At 35.7% G+C, this 17,734-nt stretch overlaps 1 protein-coding gene and 1 pseudogene across 1 annotated transcript; one reads left to right on the top strand and one right to left on the bottom strand.

Annotated features, from left to right (window-relative positions):
• The first annotated feature begins 3,483 nt into the window (after positions 1–3,483).
• On the top strand, positions 3,484–4,663 carry LOC133862489 (zinc finger protein ZAT5-like). The gene has a single exon (XM_062298326.1). The coding sequence runs from the start codon at positions 3,600–3,602 to the stop codon at positions 4,578–4,580; it is 981 nt and encodes a 326-aa protein (XP_062154310.1). The 5' UTR covers positions 3,484–3,599; the 3' UTR covers positions 4,581–4,663.
• A 5,428-nt stretch (positions 4,664–10,091) lies between these two features.
• LOC133863348 (monocopper oxidase-like protein SKU5) lies at positions 10,092–15,884 on the bottom strand (annotated as a pseudogene).
• Positions 15,885–17,734: the final 1,850 nt, after the last annotated feature.

Here is a 17,734-nt window from a genome sequence, read left to right as displayed (position 1 = left end):
GAGTTTGACCCATTTACCTATACAGTCTTAAACATATTCATACATTAACACGATTCAAACTTGACAAGCAAACACGAATTATCACTCTTAAGTGCCGAATTTACATAATCTGATTCAATCGGATGAAATTGGCCCCAATGATTGATTTGGAATAAATTATGCACCCAATTATTTGATATCAAGTAGTACTCTACAATAAGTAATGAAATTAGATGGATGGGGTGGGTCAACAGCACATGAACTGATTGATTAGCGAGTAGAATACACATATGAGCACATTCTATAATAATGCATTATGTTACACTGATCACAAAGATACTTATCCAAATTTGTTGGGTTTCCCCCCCCCCCCCCCCCCCCCCCCCTTAAATTCTATTAATTAATTTTGTGAAGGCTATTGTTTATAAATGAAGTAAAACAAGCTCCCCTTTCCCCCTTTCCCCCTTTGATTAGAAAAAGAAAAAGAAAAAAGAAAAGAAGTAAAAGAACCTAGAGCTAGAATGCACATTTGGTATTAGAATGGGGATAATTTACACAAGATGCCGTTCAAGCAACAAACAATACCTTACTTTTCATTTGTAAACGACCCCTCTCCTTTTCCCATCTTATATTTTCATGCATTTAATTACACTGTCAAAATTGTGTAGAAACTAGACGGAACCTCCATCAAAAATCAAGAATAGTGACTTTTTTAAAATAAAAAAATAAAAAATAATCTCTAGGGTAGTTGGGTGAGAACGATTAAAAATAGTCACTTGTGATAGTTAAAGGGGTCAAGTGACTATTTTTCTATCTATTTTAACGTCAATGGATAATGAATGAGTTAATTTGTAACAGGATGGTAGTTGAATAGGCTTATAGGCCTTAGGCTTTTTTCTTTTTTCCTTTTTTTTTTTTTTTTTTTTTTTTTTTTGTTTGTTTATATATATTATTTTTTTTCTTTTAGACTAGGGTTCACTAATTACTTGTACCTCCTAGCTACTCATAGTATGTATATTGTGAAGAAGACTACTTACATTATATATATATATATACACACACACACACACATCAATGATAAGTTCATGGGAAAATGTTTGGATGCTACACCTTTTATTACAATTAACATAAGTATCACGTTTCACAATATGAGTAAAAAATTAAGAGACAAAATTTTAGTGACGAATGAGGTAAGTGACATGTAAGCTGCTATATCAATTTGTAACAGACTTGTAATAATTAATAGTTAGAGGAAACTTCACAAAATCTTTCTGAACTTCCACTCGATTTGAAACAATCCCCCACTACAGTTCAAAAAATTACAATTTCACCTCTCAATCTTTGAATTTGTTGCAATGTCCTCCATTCGTTATGATTTTTTGTTAAATCCTAACAGATGTCTAAAAAGTAACTAAAATACTCACACTTTTTTTTTTTCATTTAATAATAACAAAAATTGGATGACCCATGGGTCTGGTGGTGACCCACTGCCTTGGGTCAGCAAACCCACCACGAGGTCCTCTGACCCATGGCGGGGTCACCAGGTGACCCATTGTGGGTCAATTTTTTTTTTTTTTTTTTTTTTAAATTTGAAATTAAGGGTAAATTTAAAATTTTATAAAAATTTTCAAGGGGCATAACAATGTCGTTTCATCCCTTTTTGCATCTGATTTAACATCAAACCCTAATAAAGGAGAACATTGCATCAAATTAGAAGTTTGAGAGGTGAATTAATTGAGAATTTTTTTTTTTAACTTTGAGTAATTTCAAATTGAGTGAAAGTCTCAAACTTGAAAGTTAATCCCTGATTCCCTATCATTTACTATTTAACACCAAAAGGTGAGTTGAGTTCTTTTTCTTGCCAACTTCGCTTGTAGGCTGTACAGAAAAAGGGCACAAGAGTTCCATGGAATGTGCAAGCACGCACATATGAGATGGAGAAATTGTTAAAAAAGAAAAATGAAAAAAAAAGATAGAAAGGGAATATGCCTTTACGACATGGATTTCTGCTATAATTTTCTTTTTTTTTAACAGCACTTAAGCCAAATTTGAACGACACAACCAGCTCATATAGGAAGACGACCTTAATTCATGTATGTTGTTAATTAATCCGAGTTTAATTAGGACATACAAAGACATGTAATTGTGTCCAAGTGGCAGAAAAAAAAAAAAAAAAACGTAACAGAAATGAGACCTGAAAAAGAAAGGTGGAGAGGGGAGCGCCGCAGATTCCGTGGTTCCAAGCTTGCACTCCAATCATCTCTTACAGAATCGTTGGGGCAAAGTAATGGACTTTGCTTGCCTTCACACTGCGGCTGCCTTCTCTCTCTCTAAATAGTATATATGTACGTATTCATGTATATCTGCCTGTACGTAATTTGCACTAGTGTATTTTCTGCAAGAATACGTATATATGTGTAAATAAAGTCTACTACTCTTACTGACGCGCTTACAAAAAAAAAAAAAAATTCAACCATCACTCGGTTATTCTCAGGTTCCAACCAAATTAAGAAAAAAAAAATTAAATAAATCTCCTGTTATTTATGCTTCAAGCTAGTCCCAAGTTTTTTATCTTTTTTTTTACTTAACCAAAAAAAAGCTTTTAGACCTTCAATGGATTCGCATATGCCTCTTTGTTTTCTGTCTTACAAATAATTTAAAACATAAAATATATATAAAAAAGAAAAGAAAAGAAAAGAAAAGAAAAAGAAAATAGGCTCACTTTAATTAAATGACACATGTGAAAATTATATATTAAGATTGAATGTGGTTTCCCAAAATAATGACATAATTTTGCACAGTATTCCAGGGAACATTACATCACGTTAGAATCTGGAAACATGCAAATTTTTAAAGTAAATCGATTGGAAGTTGAGGGCAGGGCAGGCCAACCAATTTTCATAAAATAAAAAATTAGTGAATCATTAATAGCGTAACACGTGAATTCGTGATAAACGGCGTAAAGAGGCATGGAAATTGGAAGGGGGAATGGGGAACACGCGCGAGAATGGGGCGTAGGTGGGGAGGGGGTGCAGCACGCACGCACGCACGCTCGCTCACAAGGGTGCAACAAAGCTTTTGGTGGGGGTGGTTTTCAATCGGTGAAGTGCGTTGGCAAAGTGTGAGAAAGAGAGTGTGAAACGGACTCAATACGTTTAACAGCCTCTCCAACCTCGATCTCTCCCATCCAAACTGTTTCACCTCTCTCGATCTCTAATTTTGGCTATTCTTAGTTATACTCGGTTTTTTTTTAGTTCCTTCCAGTTTATATTTGTCTAAATCTCTATTTGCCACTGACTCTCCCCCACCCCAACCCCTCTTGCTAAAATACCCTAAACGTCCTTTTTCCAATTACCCTTACTATATATACAAGCTACTTTTAAGAGCCTAATTATTTCACAGTTACTGTTCTATTGGGTGCCTTTTGACTCCCAAAAAAACCAACCATTAATTTTTATATATATATATATATTATATAAATCCTTCTTTCCTTCCTTCACTCGATCTATATATTCATTCAACCCCACTCTCCTTCCTCTTGCTTCCTCCCTACCCTTCAACCTCTCTCTCTCTCTCTCTCTCTCTCTCTCTCTCTCTGTGGCGGTGGTGGAGGAGGATCCATGGAAGCTCAAGAGGAAGTAATCATGGGGTCTAAGGAGCAAACCCACATCGTCAAAGGGAAGCGCACCAAGCGCCAAAGGCCACAATCCCCAATCCCCTTTGCCATGATCACTACTGATTCGCCAAGCGGAGACGGAGACGGAGACGCTGGTGGCAGCGGCAGCGGCGGTGGCTTCGTTGATGTCATTGATAACATGAATACCAACTTGTCGCCTACTTCAACTGATAGTGAGGAAGAGGACATGGCCAATTGCCTAATCCTTCTAGCTCAAGGCCAATCCCGGGAGTCCCCGAAACAAGCCGAGGAGGATCATGGCGGCGGTGTTTATAAGTTTAATAGCCGTAGATTCTTAGAGGCCGAGGCCGTGGCTGCGGCTTCGGGCCCTGGCAAGGCCGGGTATTGTGTTTACGAGTGCAAGACTTGCAGCAGGACTTTCCCTTCCTTCCAAGCATTGGGCGGGCACAGGGCTAGTCACAAGAAGCCTAAGTCCATGGCCGTGGAGGAGAAGACCAAGCAATTCTTGTTATCCTCCGACGACGAAGAAGCGCAGTTCATCAAGAAGAACCATGACATCTCTTCTCTCTCTCTCCAACTGAGTAGTAGAGGCTTGTGCGGCAATAGCAGGACTAAGGTTCACGAGTGCTCCGTTTGCGGGGCGGAATTCACGTCAGGCCAGGCCTTGGGCGGCCATATGAGACGGCACAGGGCGCCTCTAGGGACCAACACAGCTTTGCCGTTGCCTATGGCCTTGGAGCCTGATCATCAGGAACCCAAGAAGCCAAGACACGTGCTTTCCTTGGATTTGGATCTCAACCTTCCGGCCCCGGAAGACGATCACCGGGAACCCAAATTCCCATTTGCAACAAAGCAGCAGCAACAACAACAACAACAACCAAAGCAGCAGCAGCAACAACAACAACAACAACAATCACCTCTTGTCTTCTCCACCGCCCCAACTTTGGTGGACTGCCACTACTAGAAAAAAAAAGGGTCAGAAATTTTTTCCCGTGTTGATCCCAAGACCGATTTGATACGAATTACCAAAATTGTTTTTCTTCTTCATATTTAGCATTCACAAACTGTAAGATTCTTTCAATTCTTTTTTCCGTATATCTTGAGCAGAAGTTTCATGGACTTAACAATTCTTTGTTAAAATTAAAGCAAGTTGTGTATTCTGAAAGACCTGCTATAATTCATGGAAAGTGCGTGATCAGCATCTTTTCATCTTCTTTTTTATTGGGTTTTGTTCTTTTTGAGTGGAGAATGTGACAAAACACTCTGATCAGACACAGAAAAAAAAAAAAAAAAAAATTTGAGGCATGGGTGTTAGGCTTGGGTGTCATCACCACTCATCACCTCAACCAAAAGTCTTTGGTTTAGGTTTCATTGTTTCATTTACAAGAAAGCTAGCCTCTCTCTCTCTCTCTCACAGACACACACATTATAGGCAGTGACAAGAATAGAATAAAAGCATAGAAAGCCACTAAGTAACTGCAATTCCCACATGAATCCACCACTTGTCCTTTTTCTCTTTCTATTAACAAAGTTGTATTAAAAAATTCTTCTTGTACGTTCAGCTATTTTTGTTCTTCTCTTCGCTAGCTTCTTGGTCCACTTCTCTCTGTTAGTTATAAGCCAACTGAAGACGTACACCTAAGCAACATCTGCTGTGATCCAGCACTTGCTGACCCACAGATTTTTAAAATTAATGCTCCAATCCAATGCTTTCTGAACTTCCCATGCCCACTTGATTCACCTACTAATTAACTAATTTTTAGAGTATGTGAAGTACGCTAGGCTACAGAGACTCTTAATTAATTATTAAGTGCCATAAATGTTTTATATATATTGGAACATTATTATCATATATATGTATCTCAATTTTGCGTGGCTATAATCGTGGTCTATCACTCCGAGATTAATTATGTTAAATTTAAAGTGCAATTGAGTTAGATCGATGGTTATTTTCATGATCATCGGTTCTCATTTATGATATAAATTTCTTACAAATTGGGTTATACATATGAAATCCGTTAATCTCATCTCTAAAAATGCCACGTCTCTTTTAAACACGTGAGAATCACATATTTTTGTATTAATGCAGCTATTACAAGAATCTATTATTCTCACATGATAAGGAACACATGACACTTTTAGAAACGAAAATGGATAGATTTTTCTACAACCCAATTTGTAAGAAATTTCTATCCGGTTTGTTTTTGATAGGGACAAATTAAACCTAATTGTCATGCCTTGTTGTGATAAAATGAATTTGTGGTATAATAGCAGGAAGTGAGGGATAGTTCTGTATGTTTGATATTTGTTAGCATTAATAAAGACAAAGAAACTTGTACCAAACCCTGGTCCTCGTTTTGTGGCAATATTGTTAATCATCATTATATAGCTGTTGTTGAGTAAGTGTGTGGGTGTCTGTCTACCTCCCATAGAGAGAAAGAGATAGAGAGATTGGCAATTTGTGAGGTTGCCAATGAGTGTGCCAAGTTGAGGAGTGTACTAATTTGGGATCGAGTTTGGTCAATTCTTTGACCTAAATAACATATGCAACTTGGGAGGCCGTTACAGATGATCTTAGTGCCAACTTAGGCAGTTATATATGCTAACCAGGGCAGTTTTAATTGGTAAATTGGATCGGAATTCACGGTAATTATTTGTTCTAATTACTATTAATTTGGGTAGATAATGTGAAAGACTCCATATTAAACTTATCTGTCAAGATGAGTGGCCGGTGATACTGCTAAAAAATTACTTGGGCACGTGGATTCTATATGAAATATCTCACATTAGCAATTCGGACAAATAATTGTTATTAATCCTTATCTCTGGGCAGATTTCATCGAAGGCAATACATAGTATCACAGCAGATGTCACGTCTCATTTATAAAGAGAAAGTCGTTTGGGTCTAAATTAACTTAAAGGAAGTGTTAGAATATAAATTAAATAGTTATTTTATTTTTTTTTGTTGTTGGAATAAATAATAATTTAATATTTACTGTTCAAATCGAATAATTTATTAATTATTTTTTTGAGTAAATATTGCATTAATTTCTAAATCAAGAGAGATCGGATAAGAATTACATAGCTTTGACCCAAAAACAAAGGATTATCTCATATAAAGAAATGTATTAATTTCTATATATTATTTTTTTTCCTACAAGGGAGAAACGTGTAGACGTGGCAGAGATCTAGCTTGTGACGTGGCTTCTTCAATGGAGAAACGGGTGGGCATGTAAAACTCCATAAATAAGAAAGCCATTAATTTGACGCTTCAAAAGTCTGTTTCGTGCACGTCTGAGGTAATTAATTAGGTTTCCAAAATTATAATAATTAAACTCAATTTTCATGACCATAATGTTTAATTTCTTAGAAAATAGAGGGGTGGAAATTGAATTCCAAACACCGCCAATATTGAGCGAGCAATGCTATATATATACACGCAAGACCTTTATTTTCATTTTATCTCTTTTGACTGACATAATTTTTAAAATTACCATTAAATTTAAGGCGAATCGCTATTAAATCTTTTTGATCCGATAACCACGTCGGTTTTGAGGATAAATATCTTACGTATAACATTATTAATTAAGCCGATTTTTACAAAAAAATGTGGAAATTGAATTTAAAAGGGACCAAATTAAACATTAGGAATTATGAAAAACGTTGAATGAAACTAACAATTAAGACACGTCACACATGCATGTTGTGATCATCGACCCCCATAACATGTGTTTTCCTTTGGGCTATTTTATGGATTTTAGATTAATTAATAGCGAAAATTGTTGAATCGGTTGTGGAGTTTGATATTTGATAAATAATTCGTTGAGTTTTTAAAAAGTAACAAATCACTTCATGTAATATCGATCTCCAAGCGTGACAAATTAAATAACTCTTTATTTACAAAATTTTGACCATTTTTCTAACTAGATCATTAAAAAATTACAAATTTACTCTAAAAATTTAAAATTAAAAACAAAAGAAAAAAGAATATAACAAAAAGAAAAAGGGTTGGCCCCACTAATTACTTTTTTTTTCTTCTTCTAATTTTTTAGATAAATTTGTAATTTCATAATGTTGGGTCCCAAAAATAGCTGGAATTTATACCAAGTAAGTTATTTGCCACGTGGAATAGTACAAGGAGTGATTTGTCATTTTTTAAAAAACTTAAGGAGCTATTTGTCAAATTATCAAACTCCGAGAATTGGCTTAGCAATTTTCCCTTGTAGACTATCTGTCCTGTGTTGGGGAAAGAATGATACTAAAAGTTCCACGTTTGATTCCCTACGGCTACAACACCATAATTCTACGAAATTTATTGTCTTTACCATTTGCCTTTGCTATAGCCAAACCCCCAAAGACCCATGGCAAAAGCAATTAAGAAGATATAATTACATGAGAAATGCAATAGGGTATTAACTTTCTTTTTTTTTTTTTTTTTTTTAATTTTTATCAAGAAATAGGTACCAAGATGGTCAAAAATTAGCTACAAACCAGTTTGTAGCCAATTCTTACAAACTAGTCCAATAAAGTGACACGTGTCCCATAACATGTGAGAGGCACTTTTCTTTTTTTTAATAGTATGTTGTTTTAGGAACACGTCATTTTATCAGACTGATTGAAGGAATTGACTACAAACCAATTTGTAGCTAATTTTTTTTCGTACCAAGATGATGTGAAGCTTATTCATTGGAGATGATCAAAACAATTAATAAAAAAAATATGTTACAAATACAAATGAATAAGCTTTACATTAGTTTATTTATTTATCTGAACAAATTCCATTCATATTAATAAAACCATAGCAATAGCTAGGGTCGAAACACATGGACAACAAGTTTCCTGATTACAATATCATAGATCCGGGGGGGAATTTCTTCCATCCAGATTTTGTCTACAATATGGGTGAGAACCTCTCGTCCTAAACCGTGAGCTGCCGTATTAGCCACTCGCTTGACGTGAACTAAACTTGCTGTCCGAAAATACCTCAAGCCAGATTTTATACCCTCCACTTGACTAGATGTCCATATTTGCTCATATTGGGCACATTTGTCTTGCAATCTCTAACAATTTATAGGACGTCGCCCTCAAAGCAAATGTTAAGGAAGCCTACATCAGTTAATAAGGTTCTCTTTGTAAAAATTTATGTTCATATAGCATTTCTCTTACATATAACTTGATGAGTATAAGAAATAAGCCTAATATAAGGTCTATTACTATTAGGGCTCAAAAGTGGCCCGAAAAATGCCTAATTATCACAAGAGCCCAAAAGGGTCCAAGAGAGCCCAAAAAGGCCCAAGAGAGCCTTCCATAAGATCTCATTCTCTCCCTAACTCATGTATACGCTAATACACACCCTTCTTTCTCTAAGTAGCTCTCTCTATATTTTCTCTCTCCGAGCAAGAAATACTTGACTTGACTGTCGAAAGTCTAATCCGTGGGCCTCGGATCGAAACCATTTTGATGGTTCTTCTCTCATTTTGTAAGTAATCATTAGTCCAGTCCTTCAAGGGCTGATACACAGGAAACGGTTTATCGTTTCCCACAAATCATTTTCTCAGTAATAATGTGAATTTTAAACCTGTCATAACTTTACAAATATTAGTTAATAAAGCTAGTTAAACGAAACCGGCCAGCCTGATCCCAAATTAATCTATAAGGCATGCTCTGGCTAATTAATAGAGTAATACTGGTCAGTTGTTACCTTATTAGCGTAGCTCATAATCTTCATTTTCTTTAGAAAATGTCCAGGAATACCTATATATATATATTATCTCATTAATTTCCTAATCCTCCATCAAATAAATCTCTTCAATATCACCATCAAATTAATGCCTTTTATTAGCTTTGCAAGAAGGTCCTTAGCTATTTCTGTTAACTTATAGCCTCATACATAATAATTTTAAAGGGAAATCAAGTTAGGACCACTTATTCCCCTTTTCTCCACATTGATTAATAAAAAAAAGAGTTGTATCCTCTGTGCAGGGGCGAAGCCAGCCCCCCCAAGTTGGGGGGGCCAAATTGAAAAAAAAAAGTCTTGGGGGGCCAAAATTAGAAAAAATAATAAAATTTAGAGCAAAATTTTAATTTTTTTTAATTTTTTTTTTTTTGGAGAGAACCTTGGGGCTTGGGGGGGCCTGGCTCCGCCCCTGCCTCTATGCTTTTAGCCAAACTTTAAGACCCGATTTTCATTTTGATATATTTAACACCTGAGTTAAACTTTGCGACCACTCCTTTGCATTTGGATCCTCTCCTGTTCAAATGAACTTTGAATTAGAGAGAAACCGGTTAGTTTAAGTGAAAAGGTAAAATTGTTCAAAAAAATATAAAACAACAATTTTACCCTTATTTTTGTATAACTGGAAAGGACAAAGGGGGGTCTCGCGGCCTCCCCTAACATAAGTAGCCATCTCCCTAGTCTTGGGTGGCTTAGCTAGTTAAGTTGCATCAAGGGCTCGACGACCTTTTTTTTTTTTTTTTTTTTCTTTATTTCTTTTATTTGAGAGGCATAATTATATTTTCACAGTCATCCTTGTTATGTAATTAATGAAAATGCTAACAGAAGTCTCGAATTGATGAACAACTTCACACCAAAATCAAGTTGAATAAATATTTTCGAACATGAAAAACATCCTCTACTGCGTACAGTAGTGCAACAATGAAAATCACGGCGCTGTGAAACCTACCAACAAGCAAGAGATCGACGTTGAAAGATATTAGTGAAATAAAAAGCAGTAATAATATTTGTTAGAACCCCCCAAAAAAAATTATGTTCTTGTTGTAATTAAGACGTCATTAAACACATAATTAATAGCATTTTTATTACCATGCTATCTGTGGAGATGGTGCAGTAGCCGCCGACGGCGAGGGTGAAGGAGCCGGAACTAAACTGTCCAACTTTCCTGTAGATCGACAACATTAATAAGAAACAAACTGTAATGGGTTTTTAATGATTGTAATTGAAATGGAATAGACGGATAGTAAAAGAGGATATCTCTCAATGAACTCTTTTCTCTATATATCTTTAATCTTTTCATCCCCTTCTTACGGTCTTGGTTCCTTTTTATAGACTTTAAACAATTAACAAAAAGCATATTATTTACTTACAACCAAGAGTGCGTTTAGGATTGCGATTTCGAAGACAATAAATATAATTTTAAACTAAATCTCAAAACATAAATCGTTTGAAAACTGCGTTTTTAAAAATTGAAATTTGAAAACGCAGAAAATTTGTTTTTTTAAATCGCAAGTAAGATGGTGCTTTTTTTAAAATGTAAAATTTTAAATGCTAATTTACAATTTTAAAGGCTAAACTGCGATTTTGCCAAACGCTTAACTGCGTATTTAAAAATCATTTTTTCCAAATCGCACATTTTAAAATCGTGATTTAAATCGCACTTTTTGAAATCGCAAATCCAAACGGACCCTAATTCCCGCCTAACTAATATCTTTAGTTATCCCACGTATTACTATTTTATATTTCTTACACAAAATAACCTAGTAATGTAACATATTTGGACAAAAAGGAAATGAACTTATCACCTCTAATCTTTTATCACTTTTACAATCATACCAATAAACTTTAAAAAATGTCAATTTAATGTATCCATTTTTCAATTTCACCCATCTAGTAGAATTTTCTGTTAAATCATAACAAAAAGGTGTCAAAATTCATAAAATATCCCTCAATTTTTTAGGAAAAAAAAAAAATTACAACGATTTAGGCGTTGACCAAAATTTAACGGAATTTACAAATGTAATCATGCCTAAATCTTTGAAATTGTTTATATATATATTTACACTTTAACAGTACCATTAGTTTTAGTGAGCTAGATTACCATTAGTGTTAAGGGGCTGCATCGGCTTGGATTAGTAGTGGGTTGGATGGGGGCCCATTTCAGTACCTAGCCCGTTAACACTAATGGTAATCTAGCCCACTAACACTAATGGTATGTTACATATATCCGTTAAGGATCAAGAAAATTGAAAAATAAAAAATAAAAATAAAAAAAAATATTGAAAGATGAATATACTAAAGTGATAAAATAAAAGGTGGTAAGTGAAATTTTTTATTTTTTATTTTTTTTTAAAAAAAAGGGAGAGGGGAGGTTAAAGAGATAGGTCGGAAAAAGAGAATAACCACAAAGGAGGAGGTTTTCCGGGGGCGTGGCAGGGTTAGGATCTGGATCGTAAACTCTGAGGTAGAGTTGTTGGCCCAAATACCAATTTTTGAGGAGCTGTGATCTCAAGTTCCACATCCCAGGGTTATCAAGATATGCATAAAAAAATGCACTCCATCGTCCTGGGTACACCTAATTAATTAAACATGCAGATTATATTTATTAAATGGAGTTTAATTAAGGAGATCCCAGTTAAGTACAAACTCTTCGTTCGGCACCCGGCAACAAGGAGAAGAAAATAACAACAACGTTCGACAACCGGACGAGAGAGAGAGAGAGAGAGGACCTGAACAATTGAACGAACTACAAGGTCGAAAAGGTTGTAAGTTGAGCGTGATTCAGGCGACCATTCTCCTTCGCCAATGCTAAAGACAATCAAGGAGCTGAACGCGTCAAACATAGCATGCAATTGTGGCATGAACTAGGTACTCATTCAAATGTGAGCACATTTAGTGAATTACTGGACATAAATTAGCTATAAATTGGTACAATAAATTGATATGTGTGTGTCTCTTAACATGTAAAAAGCACATATTTTTTGAATACATGTATTTTTTTAATAGCATTAATAAGAAAGTATGTGCTTATTAGGAACATGCGTCACTTTATTAGACCGATTTGTAGCTAATTTATATTCGTAAATGACTTGCTTGCCCACGAAGAACTAGGATTTTTTATTTTTTATTTTTTATTTTTTATTTTTTGTTTGTGTTGGAGTACAAACCTATATATATAAATAAATAAGCATATAAATGCGTATAATTTCTCTATGTGCATGCGTGCAAGCGTTATAGAAAAATCTTAAATTTAGTTTCATATATATTAAGTCATGCGTCATAAATATTAATATAGACAAAAGTTACATGTCATAAGTCATAAAGTGATCTAACTTAAGAGAACAAATCTGGATATGGGAGGTCAAAAACTATATATTCAAAGGAGCCAAAATATATATAAAAAAATAATAATAATATTTTTGTAAATGTTTTTAAAAAGTTTGGGTTGCCAAAAACCCCAAGGTTGGTCACTTAAACGTCCTAGCTCTGCCCTTACCTGCGTGGTTTTTATCTAATTTAGCTCTAGATGACATGTTAGTTCGAGGAATGATAGGCAGGGGCAAACCAACCTGCCCCTGCCCCCGCCCTCCTTTTCATTAAAAATGGATTTTTATAATCAAAAGCAACTTCTGATGTCTCATCAAAAGTTGTTTTTGATTAAAAATATTATTTTTTTAATAAAAGGGCCGGTTGGTTTGCCCCCAATTATCATTTCTCATATTAGTTCATGTCACTACAAAAAATTTGACTTTCAGGGACAAAAAGTCTGAAAGCTATCACAGTTACTACATCAAGAAAGGATATCAGCAACGAATTTAATGTCGTTAATAATTACTAATCATCACTGATACGCACTTATCAGCTACGACTCTGAAAGTTTGGTACGAAATTTCTTTGGAATATTGTGTCATACATGTCTGTAAAATTAGTGGCAAAGATATTGCTTACCCGACAACATAAAAGCTGAAACCATCGAGGTGCCAGGCATCCATAACATCTAGATCAGTCGTAAACACCAGTTCTATCCAGCCTTTGTGGTTCCCAGTTGCAACAAAAACTCCCACGGTCTCAATGTTGGTAGAATTAGTTGAAAAAGCATCAAGCACGTATACTCCAGAGTCCAGACCCGTTGAGGAAGTGGTCGGCCAATTTCAGTGGGGTGTCCGGCGTCAGGTAGGACACATTGTTAACGGTGTAGCGAGGTGTTGCACCGTCGATCTCGGATGCCGATGCCCGGAGAATGAAGGTCTGTGATAGTGTCACATTTGTTACATTGAAAGTTCCTTGTGGGTTTGGCCTTGCAGCGCCTGTGGTCATATTCCATCTTCACAACGGACGAAAAGCATAAGAAATTGTTGTTCACTACTAATTATTAGAGCTTCATCGGCAGTACTGAACAATGTTGCAAAAATTGCCTAGCTAGTAAAAAGGCTTTCTATGTCAACACATATGCCTTACAAGAATGTTATAAGCAAAGTAATGATACTACAATTTTTATTATAAGTTATGAAAATTTTATTTAATTTTTTTGAATTGTTATCGCTTTTGTAATTACCTTCAAACTTTAAGAACTCTTAATTTAGTGTATATATTCAAATTCTAATTTTTTGCAATGTTACTCATCTGTTAGATTTTTTTTCGTTAAATCCCGTCAAAATTTCTAAAATACCCTATTTTTTTTTTAAAAAAAAATCATAGAGTAATGAGTGGGTATTTTTACAAATTCCGCCAAATCCTGATCAACACCTAATCTCTACAATTTTTTCTCTTTTTTTCCCTAAAAAAAGTGAGGTGTTCTTAGAAATTTGATACCCTTCCGTTAGGATTTAACGAAAAATCCTAACGGATTGGTAAATTGAAAAAAAATATTGAAAGATGAATATACTAAATTGAGAGTTTTTGAAATTTATGTAAATGTAATGGAAGTTCAGGGGGTTAAGTAAAGTTTTTCCTTGTAAATTTCTTACAAATTGCCTTAGTGATTTATGTGACACTTAATGTTGTGCCACGTAATATTGATGTTTACTATCACGTAAATTTGTAAAAAAAAAAAAAAAAAAATCCATAAAGGTAGTCAAAAGAGAAATGGTTCTTTTTCCTCTCGGGTCCTTCTCTCATCTTTTTACTTTTTAAAATTATTATTGAATCTGCGGGGTCTATGTATATCCCAACATAAACCCGCCCCGCAGATCTAACAGTGACTATGAAAACATCGAAAAGGGCAAAAAAAAATTAAAAAAGGACCAAAAAAAAAAAATGTATGACACATTTCCGGTAAAAATGTTACCTAATGGATTTAGCTTGACCGATGGAGAATCCCATATCAAATGGATCAGGCCCACTTGGAAGAGGCCCGCCAGGAGGTGTGGTGGAGTTATCATAGTGTAGCACCCCAATGCCCACAAGTCCGCCCAACTGATCGGAGGCATTGCGATGCATTTTAGGAGTTGCCACCATGAAATAATCTGCCGTTGTTTGATCGGCGGTGACAAGAACAGGGTACGACTGGCCAACATGCACGTACGTCAAGAGAATCCAACGTTATCTGATTGGTGTAAGATCCTTCTGTTTCAACCAACATCATTCCATGATTTTGAATCCTGAAATTGAAGCTCCACGCTACACCCACATTCGATATCCTCAATCTGTTCCCTGTACGTATACCATTTTGTCAATGCCATTGGAAGACATGATTGGAGAAACAGAAAATTTTCCATTAATTAGTACCTTGTGTGACAGCAAAGGACTCGTGGGTTTTTGCAAGAGGGTCCAAATATGAGCCTTTGCCATTCATCAGCATCCTATCAGGGGGACTGTCGTAAGCTGTAAGCTTGGTGTTCATCATGGACCTCACATCCTGTCACATTTGTGTACCAGATTGGTTCAATATTTTGAATTAAATCTGGACCGTTGAAAAAGGCATACCATGCACCTACTTGTGCTGTAAAAATATAAGAAGATGGTGATCGAAGTGGAATTACCTTGAAACTTGTTGAATACCAATCACCAATAAGAAGATCAAATTCGGCTTCGGGTTTGGGAAAGGGTACCGGGATGACTTGGCGGTTGACGGTTGTTAACTCGAATTGGCCCAAAGCCGCCGCCAGCTTTATGGAAGTTGGTGGAGGGAAAATAGAAGAAGCTCCCGATTTGGTCCTTCGTCTGGAACACATAACTCCAGTTCCTACCGGCTTGAATTGGGCAGTTGGTGCCGGAAACTCCGTCTTGCCACGAGTTCGATCTTTGTTGTATGCCATTCTTGCACCCACCACCACGGCCACCAAGTTTTCTTGTATGCTTCAGAAGCCTTAACACTACTAGATTTTGTTCAATTGGTGATCAGCACCAGATTAGAGCAAATATGCACCCAGGATATATACAATAAAACCCAAAAAATATTTTAATGTTTTGAGCATGTTTTGCACAAAACAAGATCGATAAAACAAGAACGTACATGACCCTTAGATTTTTCCTACTCTGGCAAAATTGTTGGCTAGAATTCTGTTTCCGCAGAAAACAGAACCCAACATTCATGAAATATGTGTAAGATAGAAGGCTTTTGAGAGAGAGAGATATATATAGCAGAAGAAAAATTATAAGTATTGTTTACGTAAATGAATGGTGTATTCTGAGTGTTCCATCGCACTTTTACCAGGTTATGAGTAGCGGCTCATCCATATCATTGAAGACGTTGACATGGATATTATCATTGGTGGTTGAGTTGATAAGAGGTCCAGGGAACATCCCATTGATGGTGATAATCTGTAAGAAACACAAAAAATAAAGCTGAATATATAATAAAATGCCTGCAATTTTAGGTCCTCTTTCCCATGGTGTCTGGAGAAAGAAGTTGTCGTTAATTTATACCGGTTGGGTCGTAGACAGTGGCTCGATTGTTGTGTCAATTTGCCCACACGATTAGCCACGCCGGCGCCATTTGCATGGGCTTTGTGCAATTATTATTATTATCTTCCCCCTCACATTTACGAATCTGGTTGTTCAAATAGCCATAGCTTTCCATATTGGTTTTGATGTAGAAATTAAAAATCAAATAAAATAACATAGTAGCAGTGGGAGCTTTCAGGGAGCACAAAGAGCCAAAAGCATAAGGAAATGAAGAGAATTAAGTACTTTGTATGAATCAAAGAACCAATGGGAAAATTTTGGTTCTTGCGGCCTTGTTTTACCCAGCAACATTTCTTGGTTTGGCAATTGGCAGTACTATACAAGAAACTGAAGCTTACTTTTGGCTTGTGATAGACGGTGTGAATTAATTATCCCATTCCCATACAAGCTAGGGTCCCATCTGCACCATATATATATATATATATATGTCTTGTTATTAGGCTGCTTGATTTGATAATTAAAATGCTTGGACAACCCGGGATAAGAATCCCATGTTATTATTAGGATAGGAGGCTATCCGAATGGCGTATAATAAAAAAAGTCGAACAATCTAAGAGGAGTGTTGCAGGACTCACCTATTTTGTGCAAATTAATGAGGATATGGGACCAACTTGTCCGGAATAGGTGGGAATGAGGATGCTCGGAACTCGAGACCAAATTACTACAACTTTTATTACAACCTTTTACAAACTCAGGTGCAATCCACCTCTTAAGAAAATTAGTGTCATGTGAAAATTCACATTTTAGTAGTTAACATAATAAGTACCATATAGACTGTGACATCAATTTGTAAACGTAGTAAATGCTGTCATGTAAACTATTACGTGACAATTTACATTTTAATGGCTAATGTGATAAATACCGTGTCAAGAAATTCTAATTATCTCAATTTTTGAAAGGTAATGTCAATTTGATATATGATTCAACTACTTGGACCAATCACACCATTTACAAGTGAGCTTTCTAGCAAATTGATAGCTAGGTGAACAACTAAAACAAATTAACCCCAAAAAACAGTTGATTTTATGTGTCTATTTATTAGAGAAAAGCTAAAGCTTCGACTGATAAGCCATCTGTTTAAGGTCTAATTTCCACACCATGCCACTTACAAGCCCATTGGGCATCAATTTATTGTGTTTGGATAAAGGTCTGACCTTGGCTTTGTGATTGGAATGACAATTAGAATTCCCAGCTCTAGTGACTAATAATGTATGTCTATAATTGGCTCAATTTTATTATTTGTTTCTATTCAAAGTGGGGAGAGAAAAGAAGGGAATTACAAGAAACGAAAAAGGGGAAACTTCACAGAAGGGTACTAAATTACCACACATTTTAACGGAAGGATACTAAACTTAAAAAACCGCCGAACCCGGGTATTCAATTATCATAAACCCTCACTTTAGGGTATTTCGTCTGGTTTAAGCGTTAAAACCAGACGGAATCGCAATCACGTGACATACATGTGACTTACTTAAGCC

This window comes from Alnus glutinosa, chromosome 3 (assembly GCF_958979055.1).
Source record: "Alnus glutinosa chromosome 3, dhAlnGlut1.1, whole genome shotgun sequence".
Taxonomy (NCBI): domain Eukaryota; kingdom Viridiplantae; phylum Streptophyta; class Magnoliopsida; order Fagales; family Betulaceae; genus Alnus; species Alnus glutinosa.
The sequence above is the reverse complement of the archived record's forward strand: the minus strand, read 5'-3'. Positions and strand labels throughout refer to the sequence as shown.

Excerpts from the sequence above, each read along its gene's own strand:
- LOC133862489 (XM_062298326.1), top strand. The coding sequence starts at position 3,600 with ATGGAAGCTCAAGAGGAAGTAATCATGGGGTCTAAGGAGCAAACCCAC.